The sequence below is a fragment of the Pygocentrus nattereri genome, chromosome 11 (genome assembly GCF_015220715.1).
Source record: "Pygocentrus nattereri isolate fPygNat1 chromosome 11, fPygNat1.pri, whole genome shotgun sequence".
Classification (NCBI taxonomy): domain Eukaryota; kingdom Metazoa; phylum Chordata; class Actinopteri; order Characiformes; family Serrasalmidae; genus Pygocentrus; species Pygocentrus nattereri.
This window is the reverse complement of record NC_051221.1, coordinates 42,047,914-42,062,520: the sequence shown is the minus strand read 5'-3', so window position 1 is coordinate 42,062,520 and position 14,607 is coordinate 42,047,914. Positions and strand designations below refer to the sequence as shown.

Genomic DNA, 14,607 nt, shown 5'->3' with positions numbered 1-14,607 from the left:
GCTGAAGTGCAGACCGAGCATCAGAACGGGGAAGAAAGGGGATTTAAGGGGCTTTGAACGTGGCGTGGTTGTTGGTGCCAGACGGGCTGGTCTGAGTATTTCAGAAACTGCTGATCTGCTGGGATTTTCACGCTCAACCATCTCTAGGGTTCACAGAGAACGGTCAGAAAAAGAGGAAATATCCAGTGAGTGGTCAGTTGTGTGGACGAAAACGCCTTGTTGATGTGAGAGGTCAGAGGAGAATGGGCAGACTGGTTCCAGATGATAGAAAGGCAGCAGGAACTCAAATAACCAACCAGAATCTCTGAGGAACGTTTCCAACACCTTGTTGAAAGTCTGACACGAAGAATTAAGACAGTTCTGAAGGAAAAAGGGGGTCCAACCTTTTACTCGCAGTTTATTAGCAGTACCTAATAAAGTGGCCGGTGAGTGTATTTTTGAAGCAGAAGTTAAACATTCAAATTAAGTGCTATGAATTGCTATGACTCTTTGCGAGACAAATATGCTGTTGTGCTTCTTGGTTTAACTAAGCAATTGAGAAACACTATAATCATAACAAAGCACTGGCATTCCTTGTGTGTGTAAAGCCTGAAAACATACATCATGGGGAAGAAAAGCAAAACAGAAAAAGGAAATGTTTTATAGGAAAACGGTCTGTAATGTGTTCTGCAACGAAACCGTTCAAATGGAACAAATTCAGGTCCAGCCCTGCACTAAAAGACCAAGATGATCACAGACACATTGAACACACTGGAAAAGATAGATCTTTATTTTTTTCGCAGTTTGCGACAGTAAAAAGTTAACAAGTGCAATTACAACAGGACTGCGTCCACACTCTCTACGCAGTCGTAAAAACCACAGAAAGAACAGGTGCGCTGCCACACTACACCTGAACTGAAGTATCTAACATTACAACACTAGGTGTGTACTATAGAACTACTGTAAGGCAACTTATACCATCAAAGGAACCCAGTACTGCGACACTTAGAACGTCTCTGTTCTGCCTGTTGATGAGAAGTTAGATTCGTCTAAAACACTGATCACAAAATGTTCTCTTCCTAACACAATAGAACGCAACACAATACTGCGCATTATTGCAGGTGGATGTCTATAGTCTAAATAGCTACTGGCTTTACCTATTCCTAATCACTCACCTCAATCAGTGCATGGTAAAACTACTGCCAGGTTTTCCTGCCCACTAAGGAGTCCATTTAGGCCTATGGCTTTGCCTGCCTAAAGTCAACAAGGTCTATGAGGCAGCATCACATGATCAAGTAATTCATAAACACATGTAAAATCCAACAAAGTCTTCATCATTTTCCATTACATATTGCTTTATCTGACCCGATCAGACTTCAGTAGTTTAAAGTACTTCACCATATTGCAAGATTACAAGTTATTTCCAATGAGAGACGTTAATGCTTGGACTGCGCATTGAATTTTACATCCAAACATGAAACCACTTTGTTGTCTTAAGTGTGAAGTGAAGCAAAAGGGTGTATCTCAAACAAACTGTAAGTTAAACGTCGAATGCACTTGGTAGGCTTAATCAGTATAAGCCAGAACTGAACTGGTTCATTCTAGCCAACCTGTTTCTAGTTGAAAGCATTACAGAGCTGGTATGATTGTTGCAGCTATAATAAATAATCCTTCCTGTGCTTTAGGAGAAGTCACGCCTTGCCTCACTGCAGAGTGAATCAGGACAATACTCCAAAAAGATATTCAGCCACAGTCCAGTCTTACAGACAAGAACCCTGTTTCAACAAGCTTTAAGAAGACGCTTTCCTGTGAAGGTTCCTCAACCATGAAGAGAGCAGGAAACTTTGCAGTCAAATGATGAAGAAAGTGCTTCTCCTACAGAGCAGACTCAGGTCAGGAGCAGATGAGTTGTTTCCTCACTGAACATCAGAGTCTTCCTCAGTGGAGCACACTGTCTATTTCAAAGGTAGATAAGGCCTTGGTGGAAAACTGTGTTGAGTTTCCAGCTGGCCGTGGCTGTTTCTCCCCGGCTTCTCCAGCACAGTACGTCCTAATAATTCAAGCTTCAAGCATCTAGAGAGAGAGAGAGAGAGAAAGAGAGAGACAGAGAGAGAGAGAGAGAGAGAGAGAGAGAGACAGAGAGAGAGAGAGAGAGAGACAGAGAGAGAGTGAGAAAGAGAGAGACAGAGAGAGAAAGAGAGAGAGAGACAGAGAGAAAGAGAGAGAGAGACAGAGAGAGACAGAGAAAGAGAGAGAGAGTGAGTGAGAAAGAGAGAGAGACAGAGAGAGAGAGACAGAGAGAGAGACAGATAGAGACAGAGAGACAGAGAGTGAATGAGAGAGAGAGACACAGAGAGTGAGTGAGAAAGAGAGACAGAGAGAGACAGAGAGTGAGTGAGAAAGAGAGAGAGACAGAGAGAGACAGAGAGAGAGAGACAGAGAGAGAGAGACAGAGAAAGAGAGAGAGAGAGAGAGAGAGAGAGAGAGAGAGAGAGAGAGACAGAGTGAATGAGAGAGAGACAGAGAGAGACAGAGAAAGAGAGAGACAGAGTGAATGAGAGAGAGAGAGAGAGAGAGAGAGACAGAGAGTGAGTGAGAAAGAGAGAGAGACAGAGAGAATGAGAGAGAGACAGAGAGAGAGAGAGAGACAGAGAGAGAGAGAGAGACACAGAGAGAGAGAGACACAGAGAGTGAGTGAGAAAGAGAGAGAGAGAGAGAGAAAGTGAGAGAGAGAGAGAGAGAGAGAGAGAGAGACAGACAGAGAGAGAGAGAGAGACAGAGAGAGGGAGTGAACAGAAAAAGTTAATTTCAATGTGATTCCACATACATCACCTGTCAAAAGATGGGCCATACAGACAAAAAATAAATATCAAGATTTCATATTTGAGTAACCTCTCCCCTCTCATATAGAAAATACATTAAAATGCCATCACATGAGAGACTGTGTGAAAGAACATGCGAGCACAAGTGAACAACGTGTGATCACACACGAAAACTGTAATTACATGTGTAAGACCATGTTCACAGGGGTAGTGATCTTAACGTGGTGGGCTTAATGCCCCTAGAAACGACATCACACGAAGTTACTGCATCAATACGTTAAGACTATCTTGCTGAATGTCTGATTGTGATAGTTCTGAGAAAGTTTTGGCCTAAAAATGTCTATCCATGGCAGAGGTGGGTGAACTGTGGGATGCACATGGTCAGCAACAATACTCAAATAGGCTGTGGCACTCAAGCGATGACTGCCTGGCTGAATGAGCTTTTTGAGATGCATTTCTGCTCAACACAGTTGTACAGAGTGGCTATCTGAAATACCTTAGCCTTTCTGTCAGATTGAACCAGACTGACCTTTCTCCATTGACCTCCATTGACCTCAACAGGCCATGTTTGTCATCGCTCACCAGATGTTTCTTCTTTATTGCACCACTCTGAGGAAACTCTAATGTCTGCTGTGTGTGAAAATCCCAGCAGAGATCAGCAGTTATAGAAAAACCAGCTTGTCTGGCACCAACAATCAGGCCACAGTCAAAATCACACTTCACCCCCATTTTGATGGTTGATGTGAAGCTGCTGGCCTGTTTTATGCACTGCTGCAACATGATTGGCTGATTAGATAATTACATGAATGAGTAGGTGTACAGGTGTTCCTAATAAAGTGCTCGGTGAGGGTATTTGTGTTGTAGACATTGTTATCTTTGGTTTCTGTCACCATTTTTGGTTCCTGCACCACGACGGGGCAGTCATGGGCTGGAGGTCAGGGATCTGGCCCTGTGACCAGTTGCCAGTTCGATCCCCAGAGCCGACAGTCCATGACTGAGGTGTCCTTGAGCAAGACACCTAACCCCCAACTGCTCCCTGGGCGCTGTGGATATGGCTGCCCACCACTCCGGGCAAGTGTGCTCACTGCCCCCTAGTGTGTGTGTGTGTTCACTAGTGTGTATGTGGAGTTTCACTTCACGGAGGGGTTAAATGCGGAGGTGGAATTTCCCCTTTTGTGGGATTAAAAAAAAAAAGGATCACTTAATTTCTGTAAATTAATCTGCCCTGACATGTTTCTCTAAATTCGATTGAATTATGCACAAGCCCTTTAACTGTAATGTTAGAGTTAAACCCAAAACATTTCAAAAGAAGGCGACGTGTCCATAAAGTAAAGGAACACTGTTTTTCCTTTACGGTTTTCTCAAGTCCGATCAGCCTGTATGCCTGCAAAAACACGAGGCGGAAAAACCACATATGGGAAATTCCGCCGAGACATGTTTGCAGCCTATTCTACACTCTCTTCTGTGTGAATCTGAAAACAGCTAGCCCACGTTTCTCCCTCATAAAGCTGTCTTCCAGGACCTAATGCAGCTGCGCTCACTCTGGATAAAATGAGGACATCTGGTCACTCTAAAAACACAGATCTCATCTGGCAAAGAAGAAAAGCAAATCTGATCGGAGACTGTAGCCTGCTATGTAAACACAAGCCTAATAAAAGTTACCACCTAGGGATGTGTACACAGGCAAGTACGTTATTTTTCCTTTATCTTGATTTCCAGCAGATTCAGATTTAGCCATAATATTTTGGTCAATGACTGCCAATTTCATACAAAGACACATAAACCAAAGATAACTTCCCAAAAGCACAAGAGGTTGTGTGCTACTGCAGTTATTGTAGCGACGCTTGCAATTAGCTATGAGTTGAATCTGAGGCCTATATGTAAATGAGAACTGGAGGATTATAACACTGCACAGTTTAGCGTACTTCCCTGCATTAATACACCTGCTTCAAGTCACGCGTGGATGATGGGCTTGTTATTTAGCAGGTAAGTAGAATCAGGTGTGGAGAATGAGGGGAAAATCAGATCTTCAGTGCTGTGGGTCTTCAAAACTGCAGTAATGACAGCCCACCCAAGGTCGTTTATTTGGAAAGTAAATTTTACAAGTCAAACCTTTAAACCTAAAAAATAAAGTCACTGCCCACTTTTTCAGTGGCTCTAAAATTCAGAAGATACTAAGGTTTAACAGATGTGTGCGCAATGCACAGAGATTAAAGATGAGATGTTTTTTATAACTGCAACATTGTTTCAGTGAGTTTCAAAGAAATAGGCCTTCAGCCTGTTTTTAAACACAGCGAGAGACTCTGTTGTTCCGACATACAGGGAAAACTAATTCCAACACTTGAGCCAGAGAAGAGTCCTGAAGCTTGTCTTCAGTGCATCTTGAGGGAGGGCGGGTCAAGTCAAGATGTACTTGAGGCTCAAAGGCCTTGAGGAACAGTGCTGGACTGACAACAGTCTGGGGGGTTAGGGGGTGAAGCTGGTACGTTTTTGGCTTTGTAGGCGAGCAGCAGGGTTTTAAATTTGATGTGGGCGTGCCAGTGAAGGGTACACAGCAGCAGAGTGACGGGGGTGAAGTTAGACAGATTAAAGATAAGATGTGCTTATATAACTGGACCAGTTCTGCTCTCACAGACTCCATGTATCACCAGCATTCACAGCATTATTGTTCATTTTTAAAAGTTCACAGGAGGTCAGTGTGTCTTAAATCACATCAACAAATCAGCACGACTTTAATGATCTGGACGCAGTTTGACCAGGCCGAGATAATCTTTTGGCTGACGATGCAAAATTTTGGCACCAAACATGTCTTGGCTGATCAGCTACATCTGGGATAAGTAGCAAATTTAGTAAATTAGATTTTTCACCAAACCATTCCTCTAAACTAGATTTGGTCTAAAACTGCTCTAAAAGGGTGGACACTAATTCAAGTAGACAGTGTTGCTTATTTCTGTGTAGAATGCCTGTGTCCAGCTTCTCAGAGTAGGACTGCTGGTTTAGGATCTGTTTCTGTTACTAAGGTCATAGTATTTAAGAGGAATCTGATCCTAGATGAGCACTGCTACTCCGAGAAGCTTTGTGAACGCTGGCCTAGGTCTTAGAAAATCATGATATGAGCTCGTCCAAAGTCCAAACCCAGAGCAAATTTAATTCAAGGGTGCTAACCTAATAATCTGTGATCTAAGATACTTTCAAATCAACAGCTAACTCTTAACTGATCAAACAGTGACAAAGAACTGCTGTGTGTCTAGAAAGGCAAACACACACACACACACACACACACACACACACACACACACACACACACGTTAATCTCACAAGCAAGCATGGCAAACACAGGCACCCTAAAACATTTAAAATGACTAAAAGGTAATGTTTTCTTTTTGATGGCTATACCGTGATGCCTGGCAATATAATTATATAAAAAAACATAACATATATAATATAACATATAAAACAATTAAAACGTAGAACAATTTAATTGATTTTAAGCTGATTTTCTGTAACATTTTCCAATTTAAGTGACCAAGTGACCCATTACTGCAACACAGTCAGGTTTGCAGATAAATCTGTGAATAATTATTTTCCTAACTGCTCTTTTTGTAATCTGTACACTGGACTAAGTATTTTAAATCTAATTATTAAAGCATGAATATTTTCCAAAATGTAGCATTTTGCATTTCCTTAAATACTGCAATACACCGTGAGCCATTCTATAATGCTCCTCTTACTATTATGCTCTTCTTACTGGGCTCCCTAAGAAAACAATACATCCTCTACAACTCGTACGTAAAGCTCTGCCCCTAGTTTTTAAAGCTGTAAATGACCTCAAAGCTCCACTTAACTCACCAGATGTCTGTCTGTTTATGTTCCAGCATGTGATCTTAGATCTGCAGATACTGGCCTTCTGCAGAAACCCTCAGTAAAATACAGAAAACACGGAGAGGCCGATTTCTGTTATCATTCGTCTAAACTTTGGCGCTCAATACCACGTTTTATTAGACAGTCAAGCTCAGATCACGTGCTTAAGAAACATTTGAAATCATCTCTCTTTAACATTTGATTATATCTCTTTTATGGGCTGGAGGTTTGGGAACTGGCCCTGTGACCGGAAGGTGGCCGGTTCGATCCCCAGAGCCGACAGTCCGTGACTGAGGTGTCCTTGAGCAAGACACCTAACCCCCAACTGCTCCCCGGGCGCCGTGGATAGGGCTGCCCACCGCTCCGGGCAAGTGTGCTCACTGCCCCCTAGTGTGTGTATTCACTAGTGTGTATGTGGTGTTTCACTTCACGGATGGGTTAAATGCGGAGGTGGAATTTCCCCGTTTGTGGGACTGAAAAAGTATCACTTAACTTAAAACTTTGGCAGACTGAACTGGAAAACCCCTAGAAATACAGCAGTGCATCCGTTCCTCTCCAAACTGTGAGAACACCTTTTCCATATCTGGAATACGGTGGAATTTCCCCGTTTGTGGGATTGAAAAAGTATCTCTTAACTCTTTAGCTTTTCATTAAAATTCTACATCAATTAAATAATGAGTATTTCTAATATGCGTGATGATTATAGCACTTAAATATTTACAGACATGGTTTGCGTTGGTTTCATGAGAATCAACGTCTCTTCAATATCCAAAACCTTTAACGTTTGAAATATTGAGATATAAGACAGCAGCAGTTACAGATGAGCTGTCAGGTCCTGAAGCACTGTATCCATGGGCATGTAGAACATGAAAAGAGACAAACTGCACATATAATTAAGCCTTAAGAGTTCTTGCTTATAATGAAGATGAATGACTGACCAGTGCTGCAGGCTGATCTCTGGCCTCTCCTGCACATGATTCAATTCTCATGATTTTAGACCTGGCGACACTCCAGCAGGTGTGCACTTCGCTGGCCTGGTTTAAATCTGTCTGGGCACAACATGCTTCTCATTTATAATGCATTACAAAGGGCTATCAGGTTTGGTGGTGTGAGGACGCCTCTGTTCAGGAAGAGTCTCTGAGGCGCGCACAGTTCATGCAGAGAAGCGGAAGTATCCAACGGTTCACCTGTCAAAACAACTTAATTCTAAGAAGTACAACTCAACAGTTGTCCTCAATAACAGGTCCGTGACAGACAATGTACCCTACACATAGCACAGTTTTAGTCTGGATTCTCCAATTTGGAAGAAAGACATGAATTTATTCGTAAAAAGTAATATTGTCATATATTTATAGTATAGTGACCAGCACCATTACTACATAACAGGGAAACACAATTAACAACACTGGCCAACGTCAGTCACATGGATCATATAGAAATGATATAAATTTGCATGGTGATATTACTCACATATTATTAACCTCTACCGCCTTTAAGCAGGGCAGTCGTGGGCTGGAGGTCAGGGAACTGTCCCTGTGACTGGAAGGTTGCCGGTTCGATCCCCAGAGCCGACAGTCCATTACTGAGGTGTCCTTGAGCAAGACACCTAACCCCCAACTGCTCCCCGGGTGCCGTGGATAGGGCTGCCCACCGCTCTGGGCAAGTGTGCTCACTGCCCCCTAGTGTGTGTGTGCTCACTAGTGTGTATGTGGTGTTTCACTTCACGGATGGGTTAAATGCGAAGGTGGAATTTCCCCGTTTGTGGGACTGAAAAAGCATCACTTAACTTAAAACTTTGGGAGACTGAACTGGAAAACCCCTAGAAATACAGCAGTGCATCCGTTCCTCTCCAAACTGTGAGAACACCTTTTCCATATCTTCAAAGGCCGAGACGCATCATCATCACATTACACGCTAGATTCCACTTGTCTGCCTCCACACCGCTTCACTTTTTCCAGACGTACTGTAGGAGCAGGATATGGCAGCGTGGCAGACAAGTGAGCAAGTCGATCATCAGCACTTTTTCACATTTAACTAGATCCTGTAGAGTTTTTCAGTTTTACGTGGAGAGGTAGGATGTTTTGCCACAGGTAGTCTGTAACATTTATGACTGATTTGCATGCGTTAAGAAATCACTGTAAATCACAGAATTGGGAACAGCGACTTGATTTAGGCATTGCCTTCACGCTAAAAACTCCACACGCAATGCAAGTAGAAAACATCCAAACGTTGACTTTAATTATAATTTTGTTTATGCCGATCTTCTCCTTAGCTGTACACAGTGTGTCATTAGTACTGGTCATTAGCTTGAGAACTTTTCCAACAGCCAATATCACTTTTCTGTCATTATGCAAATTTCACAAGGTTTAATGAGGTTTCATTTCTGAGTCATACTTGAGATAGAAAAATACATTTCAGCTTGATTTGGGCCACAGAGAATACAAGTTTTATAGCAGGTAAAACTTCTGACACCATGGAAAAAAAAATCACTGAGAAACACCTTTATACCACATTATACCACCTCCTCCTGTAAAACTACCCCTGTCTGAATAATGCTTTATCTTTGAACATAGCATAACTCTAAAAACACTTGTCTTTGAGCTATAGACAAAGATCAAGACCAAGATGCTGCTTCCACATGTCATTATTGTGAGCCAAACCCATTCACTTTTAAACACACTCACCGGCCACTAGTTAAAAGTCTGGACCCCCTTTTTCCTTCAGAACTGTCTTAATTCTTCATGTCAGACTTTGAACAAGGTGTTGGAAACGTTCCTCAGAGATTCTGGTTGGTTATTTGAGTTCCTGCTGCCTTTCTATCATCTGGAACCAGTCTGCCCATTCTCCTCTGACCTCTCACATCAACAAGGCATTTTCGTCCACACAACTGACCGCTCACTGGATATTTCCTCTTTTCCGGACTGTTCTCTGTAAACTCTAGAGATGGTTGAGCGTGAAAATCCCAGCAGATCAGCAGTTTCTGAAATACTCAGACCAGCCCGTCTGGCACCAACAACCACGCCACGTTCAAAGCCCCTTAAATCCCCTTTCTTCCCCGTTCTGATGCTCGGTCTGCACTTCAGCAAGTCGTCTTGACCACCTCTACATGCCTAAATGCAGTGAGCTGCAGCCGTGTGATTGGCTGATCAGCTATTCGTGTTAACAAGCAACGGAACAGGTACCTAATAAAGTGTATAATTCCATAATTCTTTATAGCTGTTTCCTATTTCTAAAAATAAGCCATCCTAAGTGTTCCTCATAGTGACAGGCATTCCAGCACTTTTCAGATCAAGTCAGATCAATTGGCTCACTAGAAAAAGTTTCCTCTTTCAGCTCTTCATTCAGCAACATTGACAGTTCTTTATTCCCAAAATTTTGCCGTCAAAGGTGGGTAGAAGTCAAAAATCAGAAGTAGGAGGCCGTATTTATTGGAAACACGACTAAGAACTACATGAAAAATGGCAAGAACAAAACAAGAGACGAACTAACAGGTTTGGGGATAATGAGGGGGAAGAGCTGGAGCGTCCCAGAGACACCCACTGAGATTTTAAGCTACAACATCATAAAATCTACAAAAAATGCCCATTCACTGCGAGTCGGCTTCCGCCGTTCACGTAACAGAGCCGATCACAGTTCCTCAGAGCCAGACGGCATCCATCAATACACACGATCATGACTGGAGTTTACAGTTTTACACAAACATTATTACTTGTATTACCAAAAGTAAACATGTTCGTTTAAACCATGCATTGAATTCTTATTTCAGAGCAGGAAAATGTAAATTGTTCCTTTAGAACTGTAACAATCTTTGAGTTGTATGGAAAACTAATGACGTGTTTATTGCATTTCACATTTTTCTACTGTAGTGACTGCATGTCATTTTGGCACAAATCCCTCTCCATGCCAATAGAGGCTGCAAGGTCATACATGCTTTGCATAATTTGGAAATGAGAATGCAGATTAAATTACAGCACATCTCTCTTTTTCTCCAGTTGTCCTTTTTTTCCCTCTGTCTTTTTACATTCTTTAACTAACTAACTAAAACAAGTAGTAGGTGTCCTACTAGGCCATTGCCTATTATGGTAAAATGTGCTGTAATTGTACATTTTGTACAATTGTAATTTACAGTGGTGGACAGTAACTGAGTAACTGAGTAACTGAGTAAATGTAATTAGTTTCTGTACTTTAGTATTTTTGGTGTATCTGTACTGAAGTTTCTCCATTACTGGGCGTCTTTTCCTTTCACTCCACTACATTTCAGAGTCTAATATCCGACTTTTTTTTTGGTTGTTGGTGCCAGACGGGCTGGTCTGAGTATTTCAGAAACTGCTGATCTGCTGGGATTTTCACGCTCAACCATCTCTAGGGTTTACAGAGAACGGTCCGAAAAAGAGGAAGCATCCAGTGAGCGGTCAGTTGTGTGGATGAAAATGCCTTGTTGATGTGAGAGGTCAGAGGAGAATGGGCAGACTGGTTCCAGATGATAGAAAGGCAGCAGGAACTGTAATAACCAACCAGAATCTCTGAGGAACGTTTCCAACACCTTGTTGAAAGTCTGCTACGAAGAATTAAGACAGTTCTGAAAGCGAAAGGGGGTCCAGCCTTTTACTAGCAAGTAACTAATAAAGTGGCCGGTGAGTGTATTATCTTGTTATTGGGATTATAGATTACATTGACAATCGCTTTTTGTTAGTTAAGCACAAAACAAGTTAAACTATTATGCTCAAATTAATACACACCTGTCTGTGGAATTTGCATACACTCAATTTACAATCAGATTTCACACATTTGACTGAAAGTGTGTGACCTGTACTTCACCTGTACTATCACTGGTGTAAAAAGACTGACTTGTGGCCATCTGGGGCACTTTTGGCAGTCGAAGGCTGGACATGATACAACATTATCATCTTTGTGCTGTGACAGGCTGTGGGTGGAGCTGCTGTCACCACCCACTGATCAGATTAATTACTCCTTCCCATAGCTCAACCTGTTAGTCTCTTAACACGGGGCAAAGAACCTTCGTAGCAATGTCACTGTTTCAAACCCTGAATTTAACATATTAAAAAAACCTAATAACACGTGGCCTGTGAAAAGCTCTTTTTGTATTTTATGTTTTATTTTTAGTGAATATGTTAACTTCAGTATATAAACAGAACCCCTAAATGCCGTATTTAAGTTCTCTGTGGAGGATGTGTTAACTTATTTTCACTCAGAAAACCAACTAAATGAATGGGGTGAATTTGAATAGGGTGAAAAGAGATAACGTGAGCATAGAGACCTACTGGGTCTACCTGTACCACAATAAACACTAATCACAATAAACACCTCTATTGCAGAATCACTTGCTGTCTTTAAACGACGTCTGAAGACCCATCTCTTTACACTACACTTATCCAATCACTAACACTGTCTATTAAAGATCTTCACCTCTTTTTATTTACTGTATTTTATTACAAACTTTTTTTTTTTTCAGCAGGTTTAGTGTTGTGTAGACTCTGTGTTGAGTTGTAGGTATTTTTCTACTTGTTGTATTGGTTTTAGGTCTCAATGCATAAATAACTTCAGGTAGCAATTTAGAGCAAAGCTCTTTAAAATTATGTCGACCTTTATTAACATGAGATATTCTGAAGTAATGACAAGCACTTTTGTAAGTCGCTCTGGATAAGAGCGTCTGCTAAATGCCATAAATGTAAATGTAAATGTATTGTGTTGCTCCAAACTGTGACAAATAATCAGATTATTGGAGGACCAGATAGCAGCACAGGCTAGAGTGAAATACATCTATAAATACATCCATCTCCATAGAAAAGCATTCACCAATCGGATGAGATGTTCTGGAGCAGCAATGTTCCAACATTTAGTGTAAAGCCCTCCTAGAAAGTACAGACCATTCCTGCAGCAAAGGGACACAAACTCTCAATAAATGGCCTTGATTTCAACACTGGATGAGCAGGTGTGTAGATTACATTGACAATAGTTTTTGTTAGTTAAGCACAAAGCAAGTTAAATTATTATGCTTAAATTAATACACACCTGTCTGTGAAATTTGCATACACTCATTTTACAATCAGATTTCACACCACGCTTATATACACTCACCGGCCACTTTATTAGGTTCAGTTGCTTAACACAAATAGCTGATCAGCCAATCACACGGCCGCAACTCACTGCATTCAGGCCTGTAGAGGTGGTCAAGACGACTTGCTGAAGTGCAGACCGAGCATCAGAACGGGGAAGAAAGGGGATTTAAGGGGCTTTGAACATGGCGTGGTTGTTGGTGCCAGACGGGCTGGTCTGAGTATTTCAGAAACTGCTGATCTGCTGGGATTTTCACGCACAACCATCTCTAGGGTTCACAGAGAACGGTCCGAAAAAGAGGAAATATCCAGTGAGCGGTCAGTTGTGTGGATGAAAATGCCTTGTTGATGTGAGAGGTCAGAGGAGAATGGGCAGACTGGTTCCAGATGATAGAAAGGCAGCAGGAACTCAAATAACCAACCAGAATCTCTGAGGAACGTTTCCAACACCTTGTTGAAAGTCTGACACGAAGAATTAAGACAGTTCTGAAGGTGAAAGGGGGTCCAGACTTTTACTAGCAAGGTGTACCTAATAAAGTGGCCTGTGAGTGTACTACTCCCTCATAGCCCACTGTCTATTTTAGAAAGCGTAAATGTTCACATTATTGCAGACTGTGTACCCAAACTACTGTTGTCTACTGTTTACATGCCACTGTTTACTCACTGCATACATGAATTTCTGAGACTGCACACATTCACATTTAAAGATGAGATCACGTGTTCAGACTTTCGCACTACTTTTTATTTCTTCTTTGTACTTTAGTCTTCGAAACTGTATTATTTATGTAGCTCAAGGTAGGGCTGAGTGATTTTTATATCAAAATTGCCATCTAAGGGAGCGCACGTTTCAAATCGCGAGAGCTGCAGGTTTTAAAAAATTATAATCTACATCATCAAAAATGCTGGCCTAAGTTTTAAGAGGGAAAATGTAATAACAAAGAATTTATTAACTCTCTAAATATGGTAGACCAATCAGAGGGAAATGAACCTCCATGTGTTCTGACATTACAACCACAACTGACTGGTAATGTGGCACACTACATGAAGGGGTCAAGCTTTAAGCTAGTAAGGGTCAATTTACATTTAGGGCATTTGGCTGACGCTCTTATCCAGAGCGACTTACAATTTGATCATTTTACACAGGCAGGCCAAGGTGGTGTTAGGAGTCTTGCCCAAGGACCCTTATTGGTATAGTGGAGGGTGTTTGCCCTGGTCAGGGATTGAACCCCAGTCTACAGCGTAGAAGGCAGAGGTGTTAACCACTTCACTAACCAACCATCAATATTCTGGTCTTGTCAAAAAAAGGCCTGAACCTCAATTTATAGGAATGTAATCGAACTTTAAACCGCAGTTGCAATATCAGTCAGAAAAATCGCAATTCGATTTTTTATCCAAATCATTCATTATATAAACTGTGTTTGACGGCGCCACTTCTAAGAATGGAAGAGACTCACCAGGCTGTGGAGGTCTGGAAGGTCATGAGGGTGGGGCTCTGTGCCTCTCCTCTCAGACTGTGTCTGGGGTGATGGTGTTGATGTGAGCCATGACTTGGTCCCGTCCCAGAGCTCACCTCTCCTTCCTGAACCACAGCTACACCGTGCCACTGAATCCTGGCCTGTTTTAGCCATCGTCCACCCAGTCCCCACTTCTCCAGGTACACTCGACACAGCTCATAGTTCATGGCTGAGTAGTAGAGAAAGTCCAGGGCCAGCAGGACCATGACGAAGAAGCCGTAAACCCACACGCCAATGAGAGCGGTGTAATTACTGAGGACAGGGCGAAACGGAAGTGAGAGCAGGAGAAAGATTAACAGTCAGCAATGACACAGAAACATGTCCACTAAAGTATTTATCACTACACATTTGTAA

The 14,607-nt window shown here is 42.0% G+C and overlaps 1 protein-coding gene across 2 annotated transcripts in view; it reads right to left on the bottom strand.

The window, feature by feature from the left end:
* Positions 1-746: 746 nt before the first annotated feature.
* The window catches only part of shisal1a (shisa like 1a), a 63,604-nt gene continuing 49,743 nt past the window's right edge, over positions 747-14,607 (bottom strand). The window contains exons 4-5 of one of the 2 annotated variants that reach the window (XM_037542432.1): positions 14,194-14,505; positions 747-2,052 (exon numbers count right to left, since the gene is read on the bottom strand). In XM_037542432.1, the coding sequence (XP_037398329.1) occupies position 2,052; positions 14,194-14,505 (313 nt within the window). In that variant the 3' untranslated portion in view covers positions 747-2,051. Of the gene's footprint in view, positions 2,053-14,189; positions 14,506-14,607 lie in introns of those variants that run through there. The other variant, XM_037542431.1, reaches the window with a different exon arrangement.